Source organism: Hypomesus nipponensis, chromosome 14, assembly GCF_054491055.1.
Source record: "Hypomesus nipponensis isolate SF chromosome 14, ASM5449105v1, whole genome shotgun sequence".
Lineage (NCBI taxonomy): Eukaryota > Metazoa > Chordata > Actinopteri > Osmeriformes > Osmeridae > Hypomesus > Hypomesus nipponensis.
Window position 1 is genome coordinate 11,915,397 of NC_140374.1, and position 23,139 is coordinate 11,938,535.

Below are 23,139 nucleotides of genomic sequence, written 5' to 3' on the forward strand. Positions count from 1 at the left end.
TCCCCGCACCAGGCTTAACGCGCGCGAGCAGGGCGGCTAATTCCCTTTACCATTCGAGGGATGGAGGGGAATTATAAAGTTGTGTTACTGTGGATGGGGTGTGCAATGGCACAAATGAGCTATTGTATGTATACCATATCGAACCTTCTTTCCTCACCCCAGTGCTTGAGGTGACGCCAACTAAGTTTCCAAGCAAAACCAAACCAAAGCAGGTCAAGCACCCCTGCAGCAGCATCATCTTTCTTTCTTATATAAACACACAACACACACACATACACACACACACACACACACACACACAAAGAGACACACATCCAAAAAAAGAAAAGAAAGAAAAGAAAGCACCAGACAAATGGCATTGTGCATAAAAAATGCTTGAGAATCTATGTCATGTTTATTGTTTTTATGCAAGAATATTTATTTGGTTATACAAATGTTACTTACACACACACACAGATACACAGTGCAGACATACAATATACACACACTAGATAGAGTACACGCATACTGTATAAACACTTGAAATTCTTTCATGTCTACATGATATTTGTCTAGGTGCAGTGTTGAGAGCGACAGTCACAGCGAGTGACAGACAGGACGGTGTGCTGGCTCTGGGTTCCGTTGGCACAGCGCAGGGGAACACTCACAGGCTCTGTCTCCATGGCAGAACAGCACACACACTCCTGTTCCACTCCGTTCCTCTCCAAAGAATACATGGACTTACTGCGACACTTACCCTGTCAGGCAGGAAGGTAAAGGAAGGAGGAGAAGGAGAGAGAGAGAGAGAGAGAGAGAGAGCGAGAGAGAGACAGAAAGAGAGAGAGAGATTGACCGAGGGAGAGAGAAAAGTGGTTTCATGAAGCTCTGTATAATCCAGTCCAGCTGTGTAAAATGTTTAATCTTTATTGATCGTCATGTTCTGTGTGGCCAGACTGTGTGTGCGTGTGTGTGTGTGTGTGTGCGTGTGTGTGTGCGTGTGTGTCTCAGCGTGTGCATGTGGCTTCACCTCGCAATAGTTCAGTTCTATCTGGTGCTCGGACTGGCAGTCATCCACCTTGATGAAGTTCAACACCCCCACGGTCCTTCGACACTCTGGCTCTGTACCTGCACACAGATAACCAAAACATTTAGTACACACACACACACACACACACACTCGCACACATACATGGACTCTTAAACATGCACACGCACACACCCGTACCCACAGATTTTGCACCACCTAAAGGTCAAACTTACACATCTCACAGCAGCTGGTGCCGAGCTGGCTGATTTTCCCCTGGAAAGCAATCAAAGGGAGGGTGAGTGTCACAGAGCTGGACGGACAGGGTGCAGAGCTGTGGTTTGAGCTGGAGGAGGTGGTGTGGTCCTACCCCTTCATCCAGGCAGAGCTGGCGGTTCAAGGGGGGGCAGGTGGTCACTTTCGTCTGCAGAACCAGGTCTCCCTTCTGGTTCACTCCACAGGAGTAAACACTACAGCCATCCTCCCGAGTGCTGTTCACCTAGAGACAGACCCGAAGAGAGTGTGTGTGTGTTTGTGGTGGGGGGAGGGGGGGGGGAATGTTTACGTGGGGGCTTGTAGGTCTCACCTCCACAGACACCATCTTGCCGTCTGGGCGCTGGATGATGCAAACGGTGGGGACACACCGACCGCAGCAGGAGTCGGGCTGTTGCTCTAGAACGTAGCCCTGCAGTGCACACACATCAAGACGTGTCAACCAATAGACTTGACCGTGATAATAAGGGTGTTGAAGATGAGGATGACGAAGATAACGATGAAGATGATGACGCGGATGGCGATGAGGAGGATGACAATGGATGTGACAAATGACGATGAAGTTGATGGAGATGACGACAAGGACAATGGAGAGGACGACCACGCTGAAGAGGACGCTAAGGATGGGGAGGGTGAAAAGGATGAATACCTCAGGGCAGATGGGGCAGCTGATTCTCCTGCAGGCCAATCGGTATTTCTTAACTGCTCCTTTGTCCACCGAGCACTCACAATGAGTACACACATCCACCATGAGTCTCTCCCCTGCCTAAACACACACACACACACACACACACGTTTCGCAGTGTTACATAAGAAATGGTTACTTCCGTAAGTATGTATGGGAAGTCATCAATATGTGTAAGGCGGGAGAACTCTTACTCCTATGACAGTGTGGTTCAGCACACACGCGTCCAGGGGAGCTGAGAAGAGAAAGACAAAAACACAGCGATGTATCTGGCTGGGGTGCTAGGATTCTGTTGTCTTCTGGGAAATCAGATGAGCCTGTCTGGCTCTGGAACATTCTTTATTCATGTTGATCTGTAATAGGGTCCTTTGGCTTGCCAGCACTGCCAATGCATCTAAGGTTGTTAATCCCTGACCTCTATCTACACCCTAAACTGTGCCCACTGCAGTGCTTATCCCTGCTCATAACCTTGAGGATAAACTGGGTTATTAGTCAGTCCGGAAGTATTGTCCCAGAGTGCTCTCTGCTGGTCATGGACTGCAGTTGCATTCTGGGACTTCCAACACCACAGATTGTCTTTTCGGTGTGTGTGTGGGTGGGGGTATGTGTGTGTGTTTGTGTGTGTGTGTGTGTTTACCACAGTAGCAGCGTGGGCAGCACTCCTGGTTGTCACAGCGGAGCTCAGATCCCAGAGGGCAGGATGGAGTGTCCATCAAAGGACAGCTGACGTTGGAGGTGGACACAAACACTTCACCGCCCATCTTCACACACTGATGCTGCACACACCTCTCCCCTGGGGAGGACCATACCTCCCCTACCTAGTGGGGGGGGGGGTGGAGAGAGAGAGAAAGAGTGGTGAAGAGAGAGAGAGAGAGAGAGAGAGAGAGAGAGAGAGAGAGAGAGAGAGAGAGAGAGAGAGAGAGAGGAAGGAACGCGTATTGGTGTATGAGATACAGACAGACAGAGGAAGAGAGCGAGATAGAAAGTATTGGTGTATGAGATACAGAGACACAGAAAGAGATAGAGAGAGAGATTGGTATTGGTAAGTATTGGTGTATGAGATACAGAGAGAGAAAGGAAGTGTGGTTCCTCTCCTGTACCTGTCTGGTCAGCACCGCCATAAGTGAGTCCCCGGGCATTTCTCCCTTTGTCTCCACACAGCTGGTCTTCTGGCACTTTCCACAGCACTCCCCCTCTGAGGAGGTGTACGAGGAGCCCTGTACACATAGACACATACACACACATAAATACAAACACACACACACACAGATTTTGTATTTTGGGGGGTTACTTTTGACTGTATGATTGATCAGCAGAGAGTATGTCTCACCTGGGGACAGCTTTGGTCACAGACAGGTGGCGTACACTGGGCGATGTGCAGGTGTGTGTGTGGGTCCTGCTGCTGGGTGCAGGTACACTTCTCACACGACTCCTCCCATTGGCTACCCACCGGATACACTACACCACCTATGACACACACCTAGGAAGAACAATATTTTATCTGCATCAGGAAGAAACAACAGGAACCCGAGATATCGGCTCATCTCACACACACACACACAGAAACACAGAAACACACACACCTTTTCAGGCTGACATGTGGTCTCTGTGCAGCCACAGTCGTTGGTGGACGAGGAAGTGATGTAACCCGGTGGGCAGGAGTGGGAGGAGTTACGGCAGTCGCACGCACACTCAAACACGTCGCAGCACGGCGTCTTTTTGACTGAAAGCTTGCGATGGGACGGGCAGGTGGGCGGAGCTCGGAGAGCACACTCGTCCTTTTTGCAGACTAAGGAAGAGCCAGAGGGAGGGAGAGAGGAAGGAGGAGAGGGTTACGGCCTGTTTGGGCTGGAGCAACGCGTGGGAGGACGCGTGTGTTGCTGTGGGCTGGACTGTGCTGTAACTCACCACACTGGTGTATGGGCTGACACTCTCCAGGGTTCTGCAGCACAACAGACTGGCCGTGTTCACAACGAGGCACCTCAGGAAGTTCACAGTTGATCGAATCACACACTGCGACACACACACACACACACACATACACGTACGTTCATTCACAAGACACATGAAGATGTTCAGTTGCTGAATGCTAAAAATGGCAACAAATGATGGTTACTTGTATTCAACTGCTTAGGGTATAGGGTGTATTAGTACATACCACACTCGTATTCAGGACAGCATTTGGAGTCTCTCCTCTCTCAGAACCTCACATGGTCCACACACTGGAGCTGCACACACACACACACACACTCACAGTTCAACTGATACACTGAAAAAAGGCTTTACATTTACACTCTTCTTTCTTTCTACATATATATTCTGCCTTCTTTTTAGGGACAGTGACAGTTAGAGACAGACATGAATTGTATGGCAGAGAGAGAGAGAGAGAGAGAGAGAGAGAGAGAGAGAGAGAGAGAGAGAGAGAGAGAGAGAGAGAGAGAGAGCGAGCAGGGAGCAGGTATATTCTTTTAAGGATACTAGGCGAATTCTTAGAACAAGAAACCCTCTGTGTTGACAATGTAGATTTCTGACATGCAGAAATGGCCCGAACCGGAATCAAACCCAGGGCAGTGAGTGTGGACCTCAGCCCACATGGTACACGCTCTACCCAGTGATCTACCGGGGCACTGTCAGAAAAGTTTAACATGTAACCTGGCTTCCCATCACGGCCCGTATCAGATTCAACACTCTGGTACTGACCTTCCGAGCGGTGAACGGGACTGCACCCGACAACATCAAGCCTCTCCTCCAGCCTTACACCCCCACCCGCCACCTATGGTCTTCTTCTGACAACTGTCTGGGGGTCCCACCACTCAAGAGCGCCCGGTCCCAACACAAGCTCTTCTCCTTTCTGACCCCCCTATGGTGTAATCAACTCCCCACCTCCATCAGGGACACTGACTGTCTCCCCACCTTCAAGAAAAGGCTCAAGACGCACTTGTTCCGGGAGTACAACGGCACAGCAGGAATGCTTGGCTGGACCTGATGTTAGTTTCCTCCAGGATCACAATGACTCTTATTCAGAGACTTGTTGCTCTTGTTGGTTGGTTGTAACGGATTTAAATTATTGTACTGTTGTATTGTATTGTACTCGCTGTGAAATATATATATTTTCTTCTACAGGTACACTTGCACTTTATGAGTTTCATGTTGTTTAATTGTAACTTGTTTAACTGCATGCTCTTATGGTTCTTCCCTTTGGCACTTATTTGGTTTTCACCTTTCACAATGTATGCTTCATGTTTTGGCTGCTCGCAATATTCAGGGCTATCTCCTTGTTATGATCAGTGACCCATGCACTTTTGAAAAGCTCTCTCTTGGAAGTCGCTTTGGATAAAAGCGTCTGCTAAATGCATAAATGTAACCTTTTATCCTGTATAAGAATGATCCTTTGTTTGCAGTCCTTGTGTGCAGGAGAGTAGTTACCGCTAGGTTTACTACAGGCTTATGTAAACATACTGGACCCTTATCTTAGTTGACCTGGGGGAAGGGTGGGCATTTGTTACTGACTAAGACTACAAGATGTTGGGGCTTTGTTCGTTTTAAAGAGATACTATTTGACAAGGGCTGGATGGAGACACGAGGTCTGGTGACCATTTGCTTGACACCTAATGTGGAGGAGCTTTTACGACACCAGGACCGGAGATTCTGCTATTGTGTTTCAACCATGGTTTATGACACACACACAAGCGCAAGGTCTATGCAACGCAGCCAATGAAAGGAGAGCCATGTGAAAGTTGTATGAACCAATGACTGTGGAGAGCGGTTTTGTTTAAAAGGGTAGCTAGCACAACATGCTAGCGGACAAACTTTGTATCACCATGGCGTGTGATGTTTTTGTCTCCTTGTGGGCCGGCCGCAAGCAATAAAGCTTTCTTAACTTCATCTCCGACTGACAATGACTGCAATACTTGATAGATTCATATTTCTGACAGGCACCCCTCATATTCGCCTCGTAACCAGAGACTGTCTTGGTGTTATGGGGAATGTGTTATGTGTGTGTGTGTGCGTGCTTACGTTTGGCATCAGTACAGGGCCTAGCAGTACAGTTGATGCGTTGCTGGTCCAGACACATACAGATCTGACATGGGTTATCATCAGGTGTCCAGGTATGGAAATACTGTTGACAACATAACAGAGACACACATTAGCATGGCACAACCGCATCTTCACTGCATTGGGGGGAAGGGAAGTTACAATTCATTCATGGCAAATTTGTTGGTATCCACTAGAGGGCAGTCAAGCCCTCAGGCTCCAGGTGTCCCAGGGTCTCACCGGGTGCGTGTGTCCGTGCCGGTCCACACACTGGCTGCAGGCCTCTGGCGACACACAGCGCCCCTGATGCAGCACAGTTCCTCCCTGGCAGAAGCAGCCCTCCGTGGGTGTGTCCATACACATGGACTGATTGGTCCTGGGAGCGCCCCAATCACCGGGGGAGGAGCCGATACTGCTGCAGTCCTCCACGCACCCTGTCCGACACCCATCGTACTCCATAGAGGTGGGACACTGCATGGCTGCAACACACACACACACACACACACGCACGCACACGCACGCACACGCACTGTTACTACAGACTGATACAAATAGTAGAAAATGCTCTCTTTTTTTCATCTGGATTGTTTCGGCGTTGCAGATCTGTGACATCAGGTTGTGTACCAAGACAGGCACACACACACATACACACTCAACTCACGGCAGAGATGAGGGCTCCTCCATTCCACACACACGTCTGCCTGTCGGCAGAGCTGTGTGTAGGTGGAGATGACCTCGCACACATCTGTCTCCAGACAGGCCTGCTCCTCACACCGGGCCAGGAACAGCTGGATGGGGACGAGAGGGTGACAAGCGGCGAACACCTCCGAACGCAGGGCCTGACACCCCAGCGTGACCCCAGACACACACACCGCCTTCTGCCTCGGCACGCACACGCCGCCCGCCCCGGCCGCCGTCCAATCGGAGACGAACGCGGCTTGGTCGGTCGTGGAGGTGCCGTTGCGGAGCGACAGCCGGTCGACCCTTTCCTCCTCGCAGGAACCTGAGGGAGGGAGAGGGAGGGTTAGTGAGGGTTTGTCAGGGTGTGCATGTGTGTGTGTGTGTGTGTGAGCGCTTGTGCTCTGCTGTGAAGGCCGTGGGAGGTCCCAGGGGGAGTGTATCTACCACAGAGCCCCAGGGTGGGGTGTTTCAGGGCAGAGGTGTGGAGGGTGACGGTGAACTCGTTGCTCTGCGGTGTGAAGGTCAGTACGTAGCCACGGTCTGAAGTCAGGTGCCACATCACTCCTCCATAGCTCACCACCTCCAGACCCCCAGACCTCCACGGCAGATGGAGCACTTCGCTGTCCATGGTTACCTACACAAACAAACACACGCATGCAGACACACACACATACATGCATTCACACACACCCAGTAATGAACTGCCATGCACCACACCATTAACATAAACAATTAAACACCCCTGGTAAGCAACAAACAACAGAAAACACGTTCAAACATGTTTGTGTACATACACACCTACAGAAACACACACACACAGTCACACACACAAATTACCGTCATGTCATCCTTCAGCAGCAGTGTGCTGGCTCCGTGCGACACCTCCATAGCCCTCATGCAGATCTGGTCGTGATTGGCCGATCCTTGACAGGGCCCACTGTGCAGCTTGACCTCTGACCCTGTCCCTGTCCCGTTGCCCCTGGCAACGGCAAGCAGCGTGTAGGAGCAGAGACCCTCCTCGTCAAGCCTCAGGGCCATACCGTCAAACCTGACCACATGATGGCTGGCACCGCCCATGCACATACCTACAAACACAACCCACCCGGCATACAATCCACTTAGTACACGCTTAGTACACACAACCTCCTCAGTGAAAACAATACACTCAGAAAGCATCATCCCTACACGCTGAATAGCAGCTGCTAACAGGTAGTAACATCCCAGACAGACACACCACAGGGGAGTGAAGCCCAGAAGGCAGGCGGCAGGCCAAAAAAAGAGAAGAAAAAAGGCTTTGGTTGGACATGCGGTGTGTTTGTATGGCCGGGCCCCTTGTGGGGGGGTCCACTCACAGGGACACTCCCAGTGGCAGCCGCAGGTCTCCTGGACTCTGACCGGAGGCAGGTTGTTCCTGCAGACCGGGGGCTCCAGCCTGTCACAGTTCACCTTGTGGCTCTGGACCGTCACCGCTCCGCTGGGGTGGCACCGCACCGAGTGGCAGCCGTCCTCCAACAGCCACGACTCGCCAGGCTAAACACACACATTTACATTTAGTCATTTAGCAGACGCTATTATCCAGAGCGACTTACAGTAAGTACAGGGACATTCCCCCCTCGAGGCAAGTAGGGTGAAATGCCTTGCCCAAGGACACAACACCCGACTCCCTAACCGCTCAGCCATCGGACCCCCCATCTGACACGCATGTACACACATGCACAAATACACACGCGTACCGTGTACATACCCACAAATACACATGCATGCATACAGCATACACACATGCATAAGGCAAGCCCAACATCATGGGGATGTCGTTGTTATTTAGGAGCCCTTATAGGAGCACATGGCTCACCTTCCTCTCCTTCCCCTCATCATCCACACACACCCCTGGAGGACCGGCTGTAGAGGAACACACAACATCCCGTTCATCTTCCTCTTCCTCATTTTCAGAGTGTGTGTGTGAGTGTGTGTGTGTGTGTACCTCTACAGAGTCGCTCTGTAAAACCATGGTCTAGGCTCAGCAGCATCCGTAGCTGTTCCATACTGTTCAGATGCATGGTGTTGGGGTGGTTTCCATGACCGCCAAGCACGCTCAGTTCGGTCCTGTCATAGTCGGGGCCGATGCCAATAGGGAACACGGATACCCCTGGGAGCAGGGGAGAGAGAGAGAGAGAGACAGAAGCAGAGTACAACGTTATCTTCAGTTACAAAATCTTGAAGTGGAGAAGCTTGTTTCTTCTATGAACAGCGAGGCACGCGTGATTTTGGGATGATGTAACAAGTACCTGCAGTCAGTGCCTCATTAGAGGCTTCTTGGACGTCATCGGATGACTTGTCAATCACCAACATGACCACCACCTTGGCCACGCCCACTCGCCCTCCACTGGCTGGGGAGATGGCCGTCTGAACAGCGAATCGCAAGCCAGCGCCTGGACGACAACCAAGGACCTTATTTTGGCAACCGGCTTTGTCTGTGTGTGTGTGTATATGTGAGTGTATATGTGTGTGTATTTACCCAGTGCAGGGGCAGTGGTTGTCTTCCTGGGTAGTTTGTCGACCAGGTCCAGTAGATGTGTTCTGCTCTGCTCCTCCTTCCAAGAGACGCCCACAGTGCTGCTCTCCCCGTACAGCACCACAGCCACCTGGGTGTCGTTCTGACCTGCACACACACACACACACAGACACACACGCACACACACACACACACACACAGAAAACTGTCACCAGCAGCTTCACGAACGGCGGCAGCCATCTGCACCCTGAATTCAACTTATTGAACGTGCGAGTGTGTACAAAGATGTGTTCAGAAGTGTCTGTGTACCGATGTTGGCACTATTAAGGAAGCCTTTCACAAACGTCTTCATGTCCTCAAACTGTCCGTCACCCCGAGGCCCGCCCCTCAGCAGGAACAGCACGTCCATGGGTGCCGTGCACGGCACTGAGGTCAAAGAGCACAGAGACAGCCACATCAGCCAGCAACCACAGCTGACTCACAGGATATGCTGTAAACGTGTCAGTCTTGTATAGGTCGCCTGACATCAACCTACCATATTTTCTTTCACACAGGTGTGTGTGTCGTTTACCTGAGGGGGGCAGGGTGGCACGGGGCCCCGGCGTGGGGAGGAGGGGCGGAGGCAGGGTGGGGGAGCGAGGTTTGTGTTTGGTGCGTGTGATGTTGATGACTCGCTGGACCAGGGTCCTCAGTTGGCTGTAGTCGTCCACCATCAGGGGACGCTCCGGAGCGCTGAGGGGCAGCAGGTCGACCTCGCGCAGGCGGGGCCCCACCCCGATGGGGTACACGCGTGTCTGCATGTGGGTGGACGGCGGTCGCGTCACAGTGTCCGTGGGGGGGTTCTCCGTCACCAGGAACACCAGCTGGGGCGGGGTGGAAGGGGATCTGGGCTGTTCTGTAGCCACTTCCTGGTAGACCGAGGTAACGGCGGCGCCCGTGTTAGTCGCCGCCCCGCCCCGCCAACGGATCTCCCGCAGTCGCCGTAGCAACGCTTGTCTCTGCCTCCGCACCTCCCAGCGCTTGATCTCCACGGTGACCGTGACTGAGTACTGGATCACCGTGATGCGAATGGACTCCTCCTTCTCGGTCAGCTGTGAGATCACTTCCTCCAGGAAGTGTAGAGACTGGTTGAACCCCGTCTCACCGACCGTGTCGGAGCCCTCCAGGATGAAGGTCACGTCTTTAGAGATGGGGATGGCGGTGGTGGTCACAGGGGCCAGCCCACCAGGCCTGGTAGGGGTCAGGGTGCTGGGGGAGTGATGTGTGGGGACCGGCTCCAGGAGGGGGGGCTGCGTGGTGGTGGTGGTGCCCAGGCTAGGCTTAGCGGCGGTGGGCTTCGGCGGGGGAGGCTTGGCCCCCTCGGGCTCCATCCCCAGGGTGCAGAGGTGGTCGGAGACCTCCAGGAGGCGTGAGGGCAGCTCGGCTGTGCTGCTCAGGACGTAGGCCCGGCTGTCCGGGCTGGACTTGGTGATCTCGCTCACCTGGGCCATGTCCGCCTCAGGCCCCAGCGCCAGGGTCAGCGTGGTGATGCTCTTCTTGCGGAGCAGCTTGGTGGTGGAGCGGAGGGAGCGAGGGTTCTTACTGGCCGTCAGAATGATGGCCACACGGCCGGCGTTATCGCGCTTGTTCTTGTCGTAGATGTTGATGGCCAGGTACTTAATAGCCTCATCCAGGAAGGCTGCATCTCCCCCGCTGTAACGCAACTCTCTCACGGTCTTCTTAAACAGCCACTTCTGGACCTGTAGCAACGCAAAGAGAAGGACAGAGGAGTTTGTGGTGAGGGCCAGAAAGGGGTATGTGTCCGTGTTTTACCATACTGTGCCTATGTGTGTGTGTACACGCTGTTCTGCACAGTACGTATGTTGACGTGTGCGTGTACAGCTTTGTGCGTGTGTACCTGCATGTCATAGGTCTTGACCCCGGAGTGATAGAGCAGCACAGTGGCGCGTGTGTGAGCGGAGCCCATGCGGAAGCGATCCACCACACCCAGGATGAACAGCTTCAGCGCCTCAAAGTCTTCCTCGCTCAGGGCCGTGGAGCCGTCCAATAGGAAGGCCAAGTCCATGGCGCGATCGCAGTTGTTCTCGGGCATCACAGTGGAGAGGAGCAGGGCGCTGGGCGTGGTCAGGCCAAGGGTGGGGGCCGGCGTGGTGACAGAGCCCAGGGGGGGGCAACCCTCACAGCTCAAGGTGTTGTTCTCACAGTGGCTGCAACACACACACACACACACGTGTCCAAACAGAGTTTCATGGAATTTTCCTTCCACTACAGAGAGAGATATCATGAACACATCCTATGAAAATGAGTTACAGGGTGTTCAGATGTTCAACATTGTGTTGTTACCATATCTGACAGTGCTGGGGGTCATTGTGGTTTAGGATGACCTTGTTGCCATGGGAGATTCTCTGCCCCTCGTGGACACACATCTGACACTGGGAGGGGTCAACACAGCGCATGGTCACCTCATCCAATAGCTGACCTGCATGGTACGAGGGGTGGGAGTTAGAGCCAGCTTCACCTGGTATCTGGAGGTTACACTCTTTCTGTTTATCCAGGGAGTCGGTTACACGTCACCTGGGGGACAGTTGGCATGGCAACCTTCCACACAGGTGAAGGGGCAGTGGAGGGGGTCCGGGTGCTGGCAGGTGATTGGACAGGCAGAACCGCAGGTGTTATACCTCCACTGGCATAGCTCCTCCCCCACACCAGGCCCCGCCTCATTCATAGCCTCACAGCTCATTGCTGAAACACAAATACACACTCTCTCTCTCAACACTACTGACAGGCAGCAAACACAGTACCTCAGCATGGAAGCAAGTCATCTCCTGGTCAGACCAGATCAGTGGTACTCAACCCTGGTCCTCAGGGACCCACTGTCCTGCATTTTGTAGATGCTTCCCTGCTCCAACAAACCTGTACCAGAACCACTGGACTAAATAACTAGAGAGGGTACAATTTTGGGGGAAGTTGTGAGGTGTGTTTATATATATATATATATATATATATATATATATTTTTTTTTTTTTTTACTATACCACCTCCAAACCTATTGTTTAAACTAATATCAAACGTCCAAACATTTTGAGAAAGACAGGACTTTTCATAGGTGTACTTTTCCAACAATGTTCAAATGATATGTCTGTATATGAAATAAAAGTATGCATACTATTTCCTATTGACAGCATTTGTTCGTGCTCATTTACACCTCAAAATACAGAGTGAAAGTATAGAATGAAACAGCGTTCTCTTATTTTACAGATTATGTTACTGAATCTGTCACTCTAGCAGTATCTTAGCTGAGATTGCGAATCAAAAAGAACCAACTGCTAACTGAAAATATGCCTCCAAAAACATAAATAAGCTTAACATTTATTTTTGAAAAACTTGGATAACAAGTTTGGTGAAAATAAGGTTTGAAGCATGTCCAATTGAACTGATAATGATAATAAATAAATAAGTACATAAATAAATATACGTGAGAGAGAACATAGGTTGAGCCATGCCAAAGGCAGACACACCCAACAAAACTGGCAAGTAACGTTCAACTCACGACAAAGGTCATTGGACCTCCAGCTGATGGCCACGCCCCTCTCGGAACAGGCCTGAGCATAGGCCGCGATGACGTCACAGAAGCAGGCGCAGTCTCCGACGGAGGAGCAGGAGCAGGCGGCCTCGACACACATCTCCATGAAGGGCTCAGGGTCCACCTGGCTGTTACAGTCCCTGAACAGAGGCCCTGTCAGCACGCGACACGACTGCTCCACCGTCATCAGCTTCACTATGTTGTCACTGCAGGGCGAGGCCGGCTGCAGAAACACACACACACACACCGTACATGCACACCCCACACACACACGCGCGCGCACACACACACGCGGACACACAGATTGACATGTATGGGGTCAAAGAAGCAAGAAACTCGTTGCTGAGAACGGCCCTGTCTGTGCCAGCGGAACGAAACGTGAATGTCCGACAGCAATGTGCGGTACGCTCCGTTTCTATGGGGACCGTAAGCTACCTGCGTGGCGTCTGCACAGCTGGGCTTGACCTTCCAGGAGTTTCCAAAGTGAGCGGAGGCGACCTCCAGCTGATTGTTACTGCCCAGGAGATCGTTGTTGACATTGCTGTCAAAATTGCCACACAGACCACACACCCGGTCCTGCACACACATTCACACACACAACCACGGTAACACACATATTAATTCATAAAGTATCTTAGGGTTGATAATTAAAACAATAGTAATACTATATGGTACTATTGCAGAGACATGGTTTAAAGTAAGCATGGCAGCCTTGCAACTTCTGTGGCAGCAAGCGTACAGTAGTAGTGTGCCAGTTCAGAATGACAGAGGTAGTGTTACCCTGTAGGTGGCAGACAGGTGGACCACTAGACGTGTGCCCCGGTCCCAGACGATAGAGATGTGCTTCCCCAGCAGCAGGAAGTACGAGAGACCAGAGCGAACGATCTCGACTTCTGACCCCTGCACCACCGCTCTCCGCATCCTCACCTGGACACACACATGAGCATGAGAGGGTGTCTCTCTGTGTGTGTGTGTGTGTGTGTGCGTGTGTCAGTGTGTGCGTGTGTGTTACCTCCCCGTGCTGCATCGTGATCAGTCCTCCCTGGTAGTACACTGTGACTGCTTTGGCGCAGCGTTGACCCACTATCCCACAAGCCTCGTTTTCCACCAGCACACGGAAGGAGCCCTCCTCCCCATGACACATGTCCTAGAGAAGATTCCGGATGGAGGGGGACGAGGCACGGGGAAAGGGGGAGGGGGAAAGTCGTTAAAATACGAGCACAAGTTTCAAGCACGAGTTTGATCGTTCAACGATCATCAGAGCGGCAGGCTCCCTCACCTGGACCAAGACATACTGACACAGTCCGGGGTAGGAGTACTTCAGGCCATCAAAGGTGATGTAGTGCCCCTCGCCCACGGTGCGACACACCCCATCACACACCCGCTCCGTACAGCGCCACTTCCGGTTCTCACACACACTGCGGAGGACAGTCTTCGTCAGACTCAAAGGACTCGCCGACGCACAACAACACACACCCGCAGACACAAACCAGCTCTTTACCAGGTGTTACAGTCCATCGAGATGGTCTCTCCCGAGCGAAAGGCTTTGTTGTTATGGTAACAGGGGCACTGCTCCGGGGCGATGCACGCTCTACGATGGATCACCTGATCAGTCAAGCAAAGTGATGACAATAACAATTAGGATTTTTATATATCTGGATTAGAACAACAAATACACACACACACATAGTTACACACTGACACACAGGCAGTTACACACACATACACACACATAAAGGTACACACACACATACATATATACACACACACACACACACACACACAGTAACACACACACACAGTAACACACACACACTCACACACACACACACACACTCACACACACACACAGTAACACACACACACAGTAACACACACACACACTCACACACACACACACACACACACAGTAACACACTCACACACACACACACACACACAGTAACACACTCACACACTCACACACACACACACACACACACACACACACACAGTAACACACACACACACGGTAGCACACCCACGGGTACACACCGTGCCAGGGGGGCAGAGGCAGCCAGGGATGCAGGCCAGACTGAGGCAGGGGAGGTCCAGGTTCTGACAGGTACGAGCACACTCCAGACCTTCCTCCCCCCCCTCACACTCCACATGCTTCAGAGGGGGGGGCAGGGGGCCGACCGGCGTTCTACACACACAGACAAAAAAAAGCAGCAGTCACCATATATTAGTGCTCGTGCCACAGAAACATCACACATCTGCCATTTAGAGAGACGCGCACACACAAACGCAAGCTGTACCTCTGGAGGGCGGGAGATCGTCGTCGTCGTAGAAGAGGTCCGACAGCATGGCGTCGCTCATCTCATTAGAGCTGCAGCGCATGGAGCCGTTCTCACAGTAGCTGCACACACACCACCGACACGGCAATACACACACATCACCAACACAACGATAGACACACGTCACTGACACAACCATGCACACACCTCCCCAATCCAGTGAGACACACATGCGTAACTAACACAATAACACAGACGCACATCATCAGAAAGAACAAAATACACACCTAGCCAACATGACACACACGCACAGATCACCAGCGCAATAACACACACACATGATCCCAAAGGAAGTCAATCATTCCATTGTAACCACAATGGATCACCCCCCTCCATCCTCCCCTCTCTCTGTGCCTCCCACACACACTTCAAGACGCGCTGACTGACCAGATAGTGTTGTGGTCAGCGTAGACGTCGTTGGGCTGGTACATCTGTCCGTCATGAAGGCAGGGACACTGGTCAGCTGTCACACACTCTCCAGCGTGGCTGAGGTACTGTCCGGGGGGGCAGAAGCAGCCCTCCTCACACCCGGCCTCTCCCCCGCAGCCTGACTCGGCCCCCGAGAGAGACCGGCAAGACCCCTCGCACACACTCCCACAGGCCTGGTACACCTGGCCGTTAGAGCAGCCCAGATCTGCAATGAACACGTCATCTCAGCGTGTGTTTGTGTGTGTTTGGATGTGTGTGTTTGTGTTGGCACGTGTGTGTGTGTGTGTGCGTACCACACAGTGAGGGTGTCCTCCAGTGCAGCAGCACTCCCCGGGCGGAGCAGGCGGCGGCGTAGGAGGCGAGGGCGGAGCACAGACACTCCTCGCTGCTGGAGCACGCGCACACGTCATACCGGCAGAAGCGCAGGAAGGGGCCCGGGTTCACCAGGAAGTGACACGGCCCAAACGCCTCAGACGTCAGCACGGAACACGACTCCTCAGCAAAACGCACTGACAAAGAAGAAGAGGGATGTGTGAAGAGAGAGAAGAGAGAGAGAGAGAGAGAGAGAGAGAGAGAGAGAGAGAGAGAGAGAGAGAGAGAGAGAGAGAGAGAGAGAGAGAGAGAGAGAGAGAGAGAGAGAGAGAGAGAGAGAGAGAGAGAGAGAGAGAGAGAGAAGAAGAAGAAGAAGAGAACCAACCTCTTTTAGGGTTCAGAGCACAAGGGTCAGTCTCTGGTCTATGTGGGGGTTCACAATCTCCGCTGGTCCTCCACGATTGGCCAAACGCCTGTGGGCTCGCCTCCACCAGCCCCGCCTCAGACAGGAAGTCATCACCTTGGTTACCGTTGTAATTACCACAGAGACCGCAGGTCTTCCCCGCCCACACGGGGTGCAGCTGGAGCAGAGGGAACACGTGGTTAGCCATGGTTTCGATTGCACTTCCTGTGTGACGCTCAGAGAAACAGACCTCAGCGATGGCTCTGTCTGCCCACCTTCAACAGCACACGGCCTCGTCCATCCCAGTCCAGATGGAGATTCTCTCCAAACCTGACGCGCACTGCGGACTGGACCGATCTCTGGATGCGCAGGTGACCTACACAAACACACAATGCTGTGTGAGTGTTTGTGTTTGCATGTGTGTGCCTGTGTGTTCTCTGTGTGTGTATGTGTCTGCATGGAAATGTGTATGCGCGTGCGCGAGTGTTGCTGTGTGTGTGTCCATGCATGTACGTGTGCGTGTGTGAGTTTGTGTGTGTGTGCTGTATGTCCGTGAGCATGCGCGTGTGTGTGCCGGTACCGTGGTTGAGAGGCGTCTGGATGTCCATGCCGTTGACAGACACCCCTCCTCCATGTTTCAGCTTCACCGTCATGTTCTCCAGGGAGGGCAGGCTGAGAGTCACTGAGCGCGTGCACACAGAGTCCTGCTCGTCTGCACACTGACCCGACACAGGTGGAGAGAGCATGGGTCACAAGGTATAGAAATACAATACATCAGTACTGGAGCAGGAGAAGTACTTGGAGATTTGTATTTATTCATTATATAACCAGGAAAGGCTCTTGAGATTACAAATCTCCATATCAAGGTCGTCCAGGCCAAGATATAGGCAGGAGGCCAAGTCATTTTATAGTTACTAACACAACAACACAACATAAAACACTAGTTAAAAACATTGACAGGGCATTGACAGGACAGGAGAAGCAATCAGTCTCAAAAGCTTTCATCATGACGTAAAAAACATTTCCTGAACTCTATGGAAACATATTTACCTGCACAGTGTCAATGATGACAGAGAACTGGCCTTCTGCACAGTCACGGGCCAGCAGGTACTGGCACTGGCCAGTGAAGGTGAAGAACTTGTTATCAAATGTCTTGAAGTGAGACTGGCCCATCACTAGGCACTCCCCTGTAGAGCAACACACACAGGATTGTGAGAAGAGGTTGTGGAGCTGGAGAAGGGGAATTCTGGGATTTCCTACGTGCCTATGTTGATCGCAGTCAGTAGATCAGCTACTGCCTTATTGTTTGTTCATACATGAGTTATTCTTAGCTCACTCAAGTTGAAAAGGTCAACGTTCAGAAACTCGTCAAAATAGTCAGTATCCTGTTTGTTTTCTTAAAATATGTTTACATTATGATACATTATATTGAAGTATCTGATAGATTTGTCCAAGAATTGGTGGCAGGCAGTGACATCTGACTGGCTTCCCCAGGCCACTACACATACTATATGTGTTCCTGCGGTAACATTTTGGGTACTGATGACAGTCATGTTTAGACCACTTGTTAGTAGTTAGGCCAGAAATACATTCAATAGGCTGAGAGAGAGCCTTTTATGGGCCGGTTGGAGACTGGCGGGTCAAAGGAAACATTAGAGCTGACCTTTGCGTTCCAGGAAACTTAGGAGTCCTGAAATGGTAAGCTGCCCTAAAACACCAAGGCTGTTGTGTCTATAATGATTTGTCTGCCTGGGTGTACAACAAACACCTGTTGGCTGTTTGTTATCTTTGTCTTTCTCTATTCACGGTGAATTCTGTCCTCTGACCTTCATGACTCGAGGTGTGAGTTTAGTCTCTCTCCAATAAGCTTGTTGTCTAATACTTATAAACTCAGAACCGGAACCGTTGTAATGGATTACAGTTTCTTCCACAGTGGCCAGTGTCTGGAGCGGTCATAACTGTCTCTGACTGCTTCCTGTTTATATCAGTCAGTTGTCTCACCAGGACAGCCCTCGTTGGTGCATTCCCAGGAGCCATGGCGACACACACTGTGGAAATAACAAACGAGATTTGAGTGTGTGTGTGTGTGTGTGGGTTTGTGCACTTGTGCGTGTGTGTGTGTGTGTGTACTCACCAGACGTTGCAGTCCTGAGAGATGCTGGAACCTGGAGGGAAGTGTCGCCCCATGTGCACACAGGAACACTGAGATACCTCCACACAGCGTTCCCCATCCAAAACCTTGCCCACTGACACACACACACACACACACAGTTCATAGTAACACACAGTGATAGTAGTGAGAGATTTGACAAAAAGGGGTATAGTGAAAGGAGATGAAACACATTAAGTGAAAGAAAAAGAGCTTCCGGAAGCCTTGTTTTACCAGGACATGAGCACCCGTCCACACACTCCTCCTTGCAGACCTCCTGGATGTTGAGGCTCTGGCAGGTTGTAGAGCAGGACTTGCTGCACTCACTGTACTGCATCCCTATGGGGCACCTGGGGGCTACTCACAAACACACATACCAACAAAAGAGACTCAATTGGCAAATAAGCACAGTACAAGTGCTTAAAGTGAACCAGCTACATTGTCTTTGTCAATTGGGTTTGAATTCCTAATGTGGTTTTACACCCGGTTTACGGGTTTTGTTTGGTTGACAGTTTCTCCCTGTGAGATTGAGCACGACTAGACCTTAGAAGGTAAGACAGGGGATCATGTACATCTGAAGAACGGTATTTAAGGGACTACCCAAAATCTAGTTCAAGAAATGTCCTTCATATGGTGAATTGAAAGGCAATATTGTTCGTTGACGTTGATTCTTCTAAGATGCCCTCACAAACCGTGTTAAAACAATCAAACATGCAATTTTGTGTGTTGAGTGTATGTGTTTCATATAATTTATTTCAGGTTTGCTTGTGACTAGGAAACCCTTTAGGGACACATTAAATCCCTATACAAAACGAGTTAAGTTCCTGAACAAATGGGCTTTTTAACATTCAGTTGGCCTGGAACAATGAGGCTTCCTGACAATGTATTTGTATAGCAAAGTTAAGTTAAATTGGGCAAGAGAAGTTAATGATGGTTTCTACCATTGAGAAAAGAGGAACCTCTCCACAGACCAAACATTGATTTCGTAAGAAGTAGAAAGTCCCGGGCATCAAGGGGATGGCCTGGGTTCGATCTCTCCCTATCTCCCCCCTACATTTCCTGTCTATCCATACAGGAACTGAAAGGCTGTGACCTGACTCTCAATGTTTGTGCGTGCCCGTTTAACGCAAAATCAAAGTTTGATCCGAGTATTCACTTTGTGCCCCCAGGCCATTCCGGGCCTCTTCCCTCACTTCAGTTTCATCAACACCCCCTGTCGGTCCCTCTCTCAGACTTACAACACTGGCTCTCCTCCAGCCATCCATTTAGCAGTACACCGTGGGCGTGGCACGTCCGGGCGTACTCCAATAGGACTCCGCAGTGACAGTCCGGCCCCTTCCCCTGTCCACAGTGACACGCCTCCTCCTCGCACAAAGTCAGGAAGGCCTCGGGAGAAACCACGTGGGCACAGTGCAGAAAGACACTGGAGGTCCGTAACACACTGCATCTGGATAACACCTGCACACACATTGACACACATACACACACACACACACACACACACACACACAATACCGGCACAAGCACTGTAGTGAGACATCGCATTGAAAGTTAGGCCAACGGAGATTCTCTTTGGAATGGGATGCAAAGGTGGAAGACTGGGGAAAGGAGCTGAATCGGTGGAACTCCATAGGCCCCCTCACCTCTGGAGTATTTTCTGTGCTGTTACAGGATTGGCTGAGAGGTGAGACACGATGACATGGTTCCCCTGCCCCTTTCACAGCCCAGGAGTTTGCAAAGTCATAACTGTCCTCTGTCAGGAAGCCTGAAGTTACAGAGGCACACAGACTAACATTCAGAAAACACACCCACACAGGCCATTTGAAATCTACATTGTCAACACAGAGGGTTTCTTGTTCTAAGAATTCACCTAGTATCCTTAAAAGAATATACCTGCTCCCTGCTCTCGTTCTTTCGGTCATCTCTCTCTCTCTCTCTCTCTCTCTCTCTCTCTCTCTCTCTCTCTCTCTCTCTCTCTCTCTCTCTCTCTCTCTCTCTCTCTCTGACTCTGTGTCTCGCACTCTCCTTTGTTATCTCTTCCTGTTCTGGACCTGTTCTGGATCACTCGTCTTCCTGCCGCGTGGTGACTCAAAACCATTTCCTGCGTTCCAGTAATCCCACGCTCACACATTGTGACAGTGACAAACATACCCTCCTGTGCTGTGTAATCATCGTCAGGAGCCCTGTTGAAGTTGCCGCACAGACCACAGGTGTGGTTGGCATGGTGTTTGGTCATGGTCACCCCGATGTTGGCTGCATTGTCAATGGTAACGGAGAAGCCAAACTCATCGCTCCAGAGCTTGTAGAAGCCCAGCTCAGTACCCACGAAGACAGCGTGAGATGCGTAGGGCAAGGCCAGGCTACACACAAACACACACACGGATACAACTGTATGGCAGATACGTGCACAGATATACAAACGATCGCTAAAATATTAGTTTGGAAATAGACAGCCCACACACACGCTACCTTTTCTCTCCCTGGGAGAGGCGTCCATCGACAGACAGATGGAGCTCAAAGATCTCCCCCAGAAACAGAGTCACACCAGTCCTCTTCCCTTGGACAAAATCACCTGGGGATCACACACCCAAGCATACACATGCATACAAACAAACACACACGCACACACACACACACAGACACACACCCATACATACATGCATACAAAAAACATACACACACACATGCACATGCACAGAGGCACGCACACAAACACACATTCATAGACAGACACATTGACAGACATAGACACACAAACACACATGCATACACACATACATAGATATACACACATATATGCATGCATGCATACATGCATAAACACACGATACCACACACATACATAGACACACATGCATACAAACAAACATACACACCCACATGCACATGCACAGAGGCACGCACACAAAAACACATTCATAGACAGACACATTGACAGACATAGACACACAAACACACATGCATACACACATACATAGATATACACACATATACGCATGCATGCATACATGCATACACACACACAATACCGCACACATGTAAAAAAAAAAAAGAAAGAAAAGGTTTTACAAAATGTGAAGCATGAAGGTCTACACAAAAGTTTGATGAGTCTGTGTGTGTATGTGTGTGTGTGCGTGTGTGTGTGGGGGTCATACCTAACAGAGTGAAGGAGCGATGGCGACAGTCTCCCGCCAGTAGATAGCTACAGTCTCCAGGGAACTCATAGACCACTCCATCAAAGGTGTGGACATGATGGCGACCAAACAGACTGCAGCGCCCAGACAGTCCAGCCACACACACTACACACACACACACCAAGGCTTTTTACGGACCATACAAAAACTCATGAGAGCTGAATATCATTCTGAGTGTCTGGCAGCTAAGGGAACTTTAAGTCAAGTAGGAGGCTCAGGTAGGCTTCTCATTAGTCTGAAGTCGGTTCTTTGGGTTTGGTTCAGTTAGGAGGGGACAACTCACCCAGCAGATTTAGGAGAACCAAGATCTCTCTCCACCCTGCGCACCTATAAACCTGAAACAATCACACACACACCATCGTCATCAACACACAACACACACAATTTAGTTTGTCTCCTGCCACGATATGTAACAGCGGAGAAGCCATGTATCAGTCCAACCTACCTCCATATCTCATATATTCAGCTGATCCTATCAGTTGGTGCTGTCTGTGCAAATCGCCCAGAGAAAAACCATGGATCCACAATAAATCCCAACTTGAACACTGAAGTTTAAGCCTAGTCAAGTTCTAAGTTCATTTTTCTCCTTGCCTTTCTCACACACACATACTAACGCGAACCGAGTGACCAAGGTAGAGCTCATTCAATACAAGACAAACTGGGGGGAACTGGTTTTATAGCATAGGAAGCCTCCCTCCCCTATCTAATGATTGTGTGTGTGTTTGTGTGTGTGCATAATGTGTGTGTGTGTGCAGAAATGTGTCCTCCCATCGTTCTACCAGTCACCAACCATGCCCCTCCATCCCTGATAGTGCCAATAGAGAGAGAATATTAAATCCACAGTCTGTGGCCTGCTGACGAACCTTGCCGTGCTATGGGCACCAAGACAATGCCCGGATGGAGCAGTTGATCGCCCAGCTGAGTGATTAGTCTACACACACACACATCACTGCCAACCCAAACATCTTAGGCAGAAAACATGTTCACTCACCGCACATATCTCACACAATAACAGGACTCCAAAAGCCCAGTGACTCGCCACTTAAAACACAGCCTACTCTAATCGAATTGTGCTCCAGACATAACAGACGAGGCATCCCATCGAGTTTCATGTGAAAGTATTTTACAATTTACGATTGGTGCACAAAATCAAGAAATATTGGACTAGGAGCGTTCATAATGTATTTAATCGTTTAATCGCAGGGAACTCGAATTGATTCTGTTTGAATTTTTGGGGATCATCTCTGCCTTGATCTTCCTCGCTGAAAGAGATGACGTCATGCACGTTATCTAATGTATGGAGTCCAGCAAATCCAACAACGGTGAAAAAGTCCGACATAACAATTAAAATATAGCTCACAAAATTTACCAAACAATTCGGACACACAGGGGTTTCTAACTGAAAGAAAAGGAACAAACCTACAAAAGAAGGAAAGATGAAATCTAAAAAAATAATGAAAAATAAAGAAAGAAGGAAGGAATGAAGGAATGAAAGAAAGGAAAGAATGAAAGAAAAAAAGAAAGAAAGAAAGGGTGCTGTACAG

The 23,139-nt window shown here is 50.5% G+C and overlaps 1 protein-coding gene across 1 annotated transcript; it reads right to left on the reverse strand.

Moving 5' to 3' along the window:
- Nucleotides 1–358: 358 nt before the first annotated feature.
- vwf (von Willebrand factor) lies at nucleotides 359–22,192 on the reverse strand. The gene is given in 54 exon segments (XM_084672360.1): nucleotides 359–737; nucleotides 1,007–1,104; nucleotides 1,240–1,279; nucleotides 1,374–1,502; nucleotides 1,590–1,688; nucleotides 1,926–2,042; nucleotides 2,156–2,196; nucleotides 2,599–2,779; nucleotides 3,062–3,178; nucleotides 3,292–3,441; nucleotides 3,545–3,750; nucleotides 3,870–3,974; nucleotides 4,120–4,148; nucleotides 4,150–4,189; nucleotides 5,979–6,081; nucleotides 6,237–6,475; nucleotides 6,658–6,999; nucleotides 7,122–7,311; nucleotides 7,515–7,762; nucleotides 8,030–8,207; nucleotides 8,530–8,576; nucleotides 8,659–8,823; nucleotides 8,963–9,106; nucleotides 9,193–9,336; nucleotides 9,499–9,615; nucleotides 9,761–10,928; nucleotides 11,087–11,396; nucleotides 11,533–11,668; nucleotides 11,764–11,931; nucleotides 12,740–12,995; nucleotides 13,208–13,348; nucleotides 13,553–13,699; nucleotides 13,785–13,919; nucleotides 14,052–14,190; nucleotides 14,274–14,377; nucleotides 14,807–14,937; nucleotides 14,940–14,957; nucleotides 15,070–15,170; nucleotides 15,496–15,742; nucleotides 15,831–16,046; nucleotides 16,235–16,430; nucleotides 16,528–16,628; nucleotides 16,833–16,971; nucleotides 17,303–17,439; nucleotides 18,254–18,300; nucleotides 18,387–18,498; nucleotides 18,636–18,758; nucleotides 19,640–19,859; nucleotides 20,045–20,166; nucleotides 20,553–20,761; nucleotides 20,871–20,973; nucleotides 21,557–21,700; nucleotides 21,879–21,930; nucleotides 22,041–22,192. Coding segments are annotated over 54 exon segments (8,583 nt in total). The 5' UTR covers nucleotides 22,047–22,192; the 3' UTR covers nucleotides 359–551.
- Between the last annotated feature and the right edge of the window lie 947 nt (nucleotides 22,193–23,139).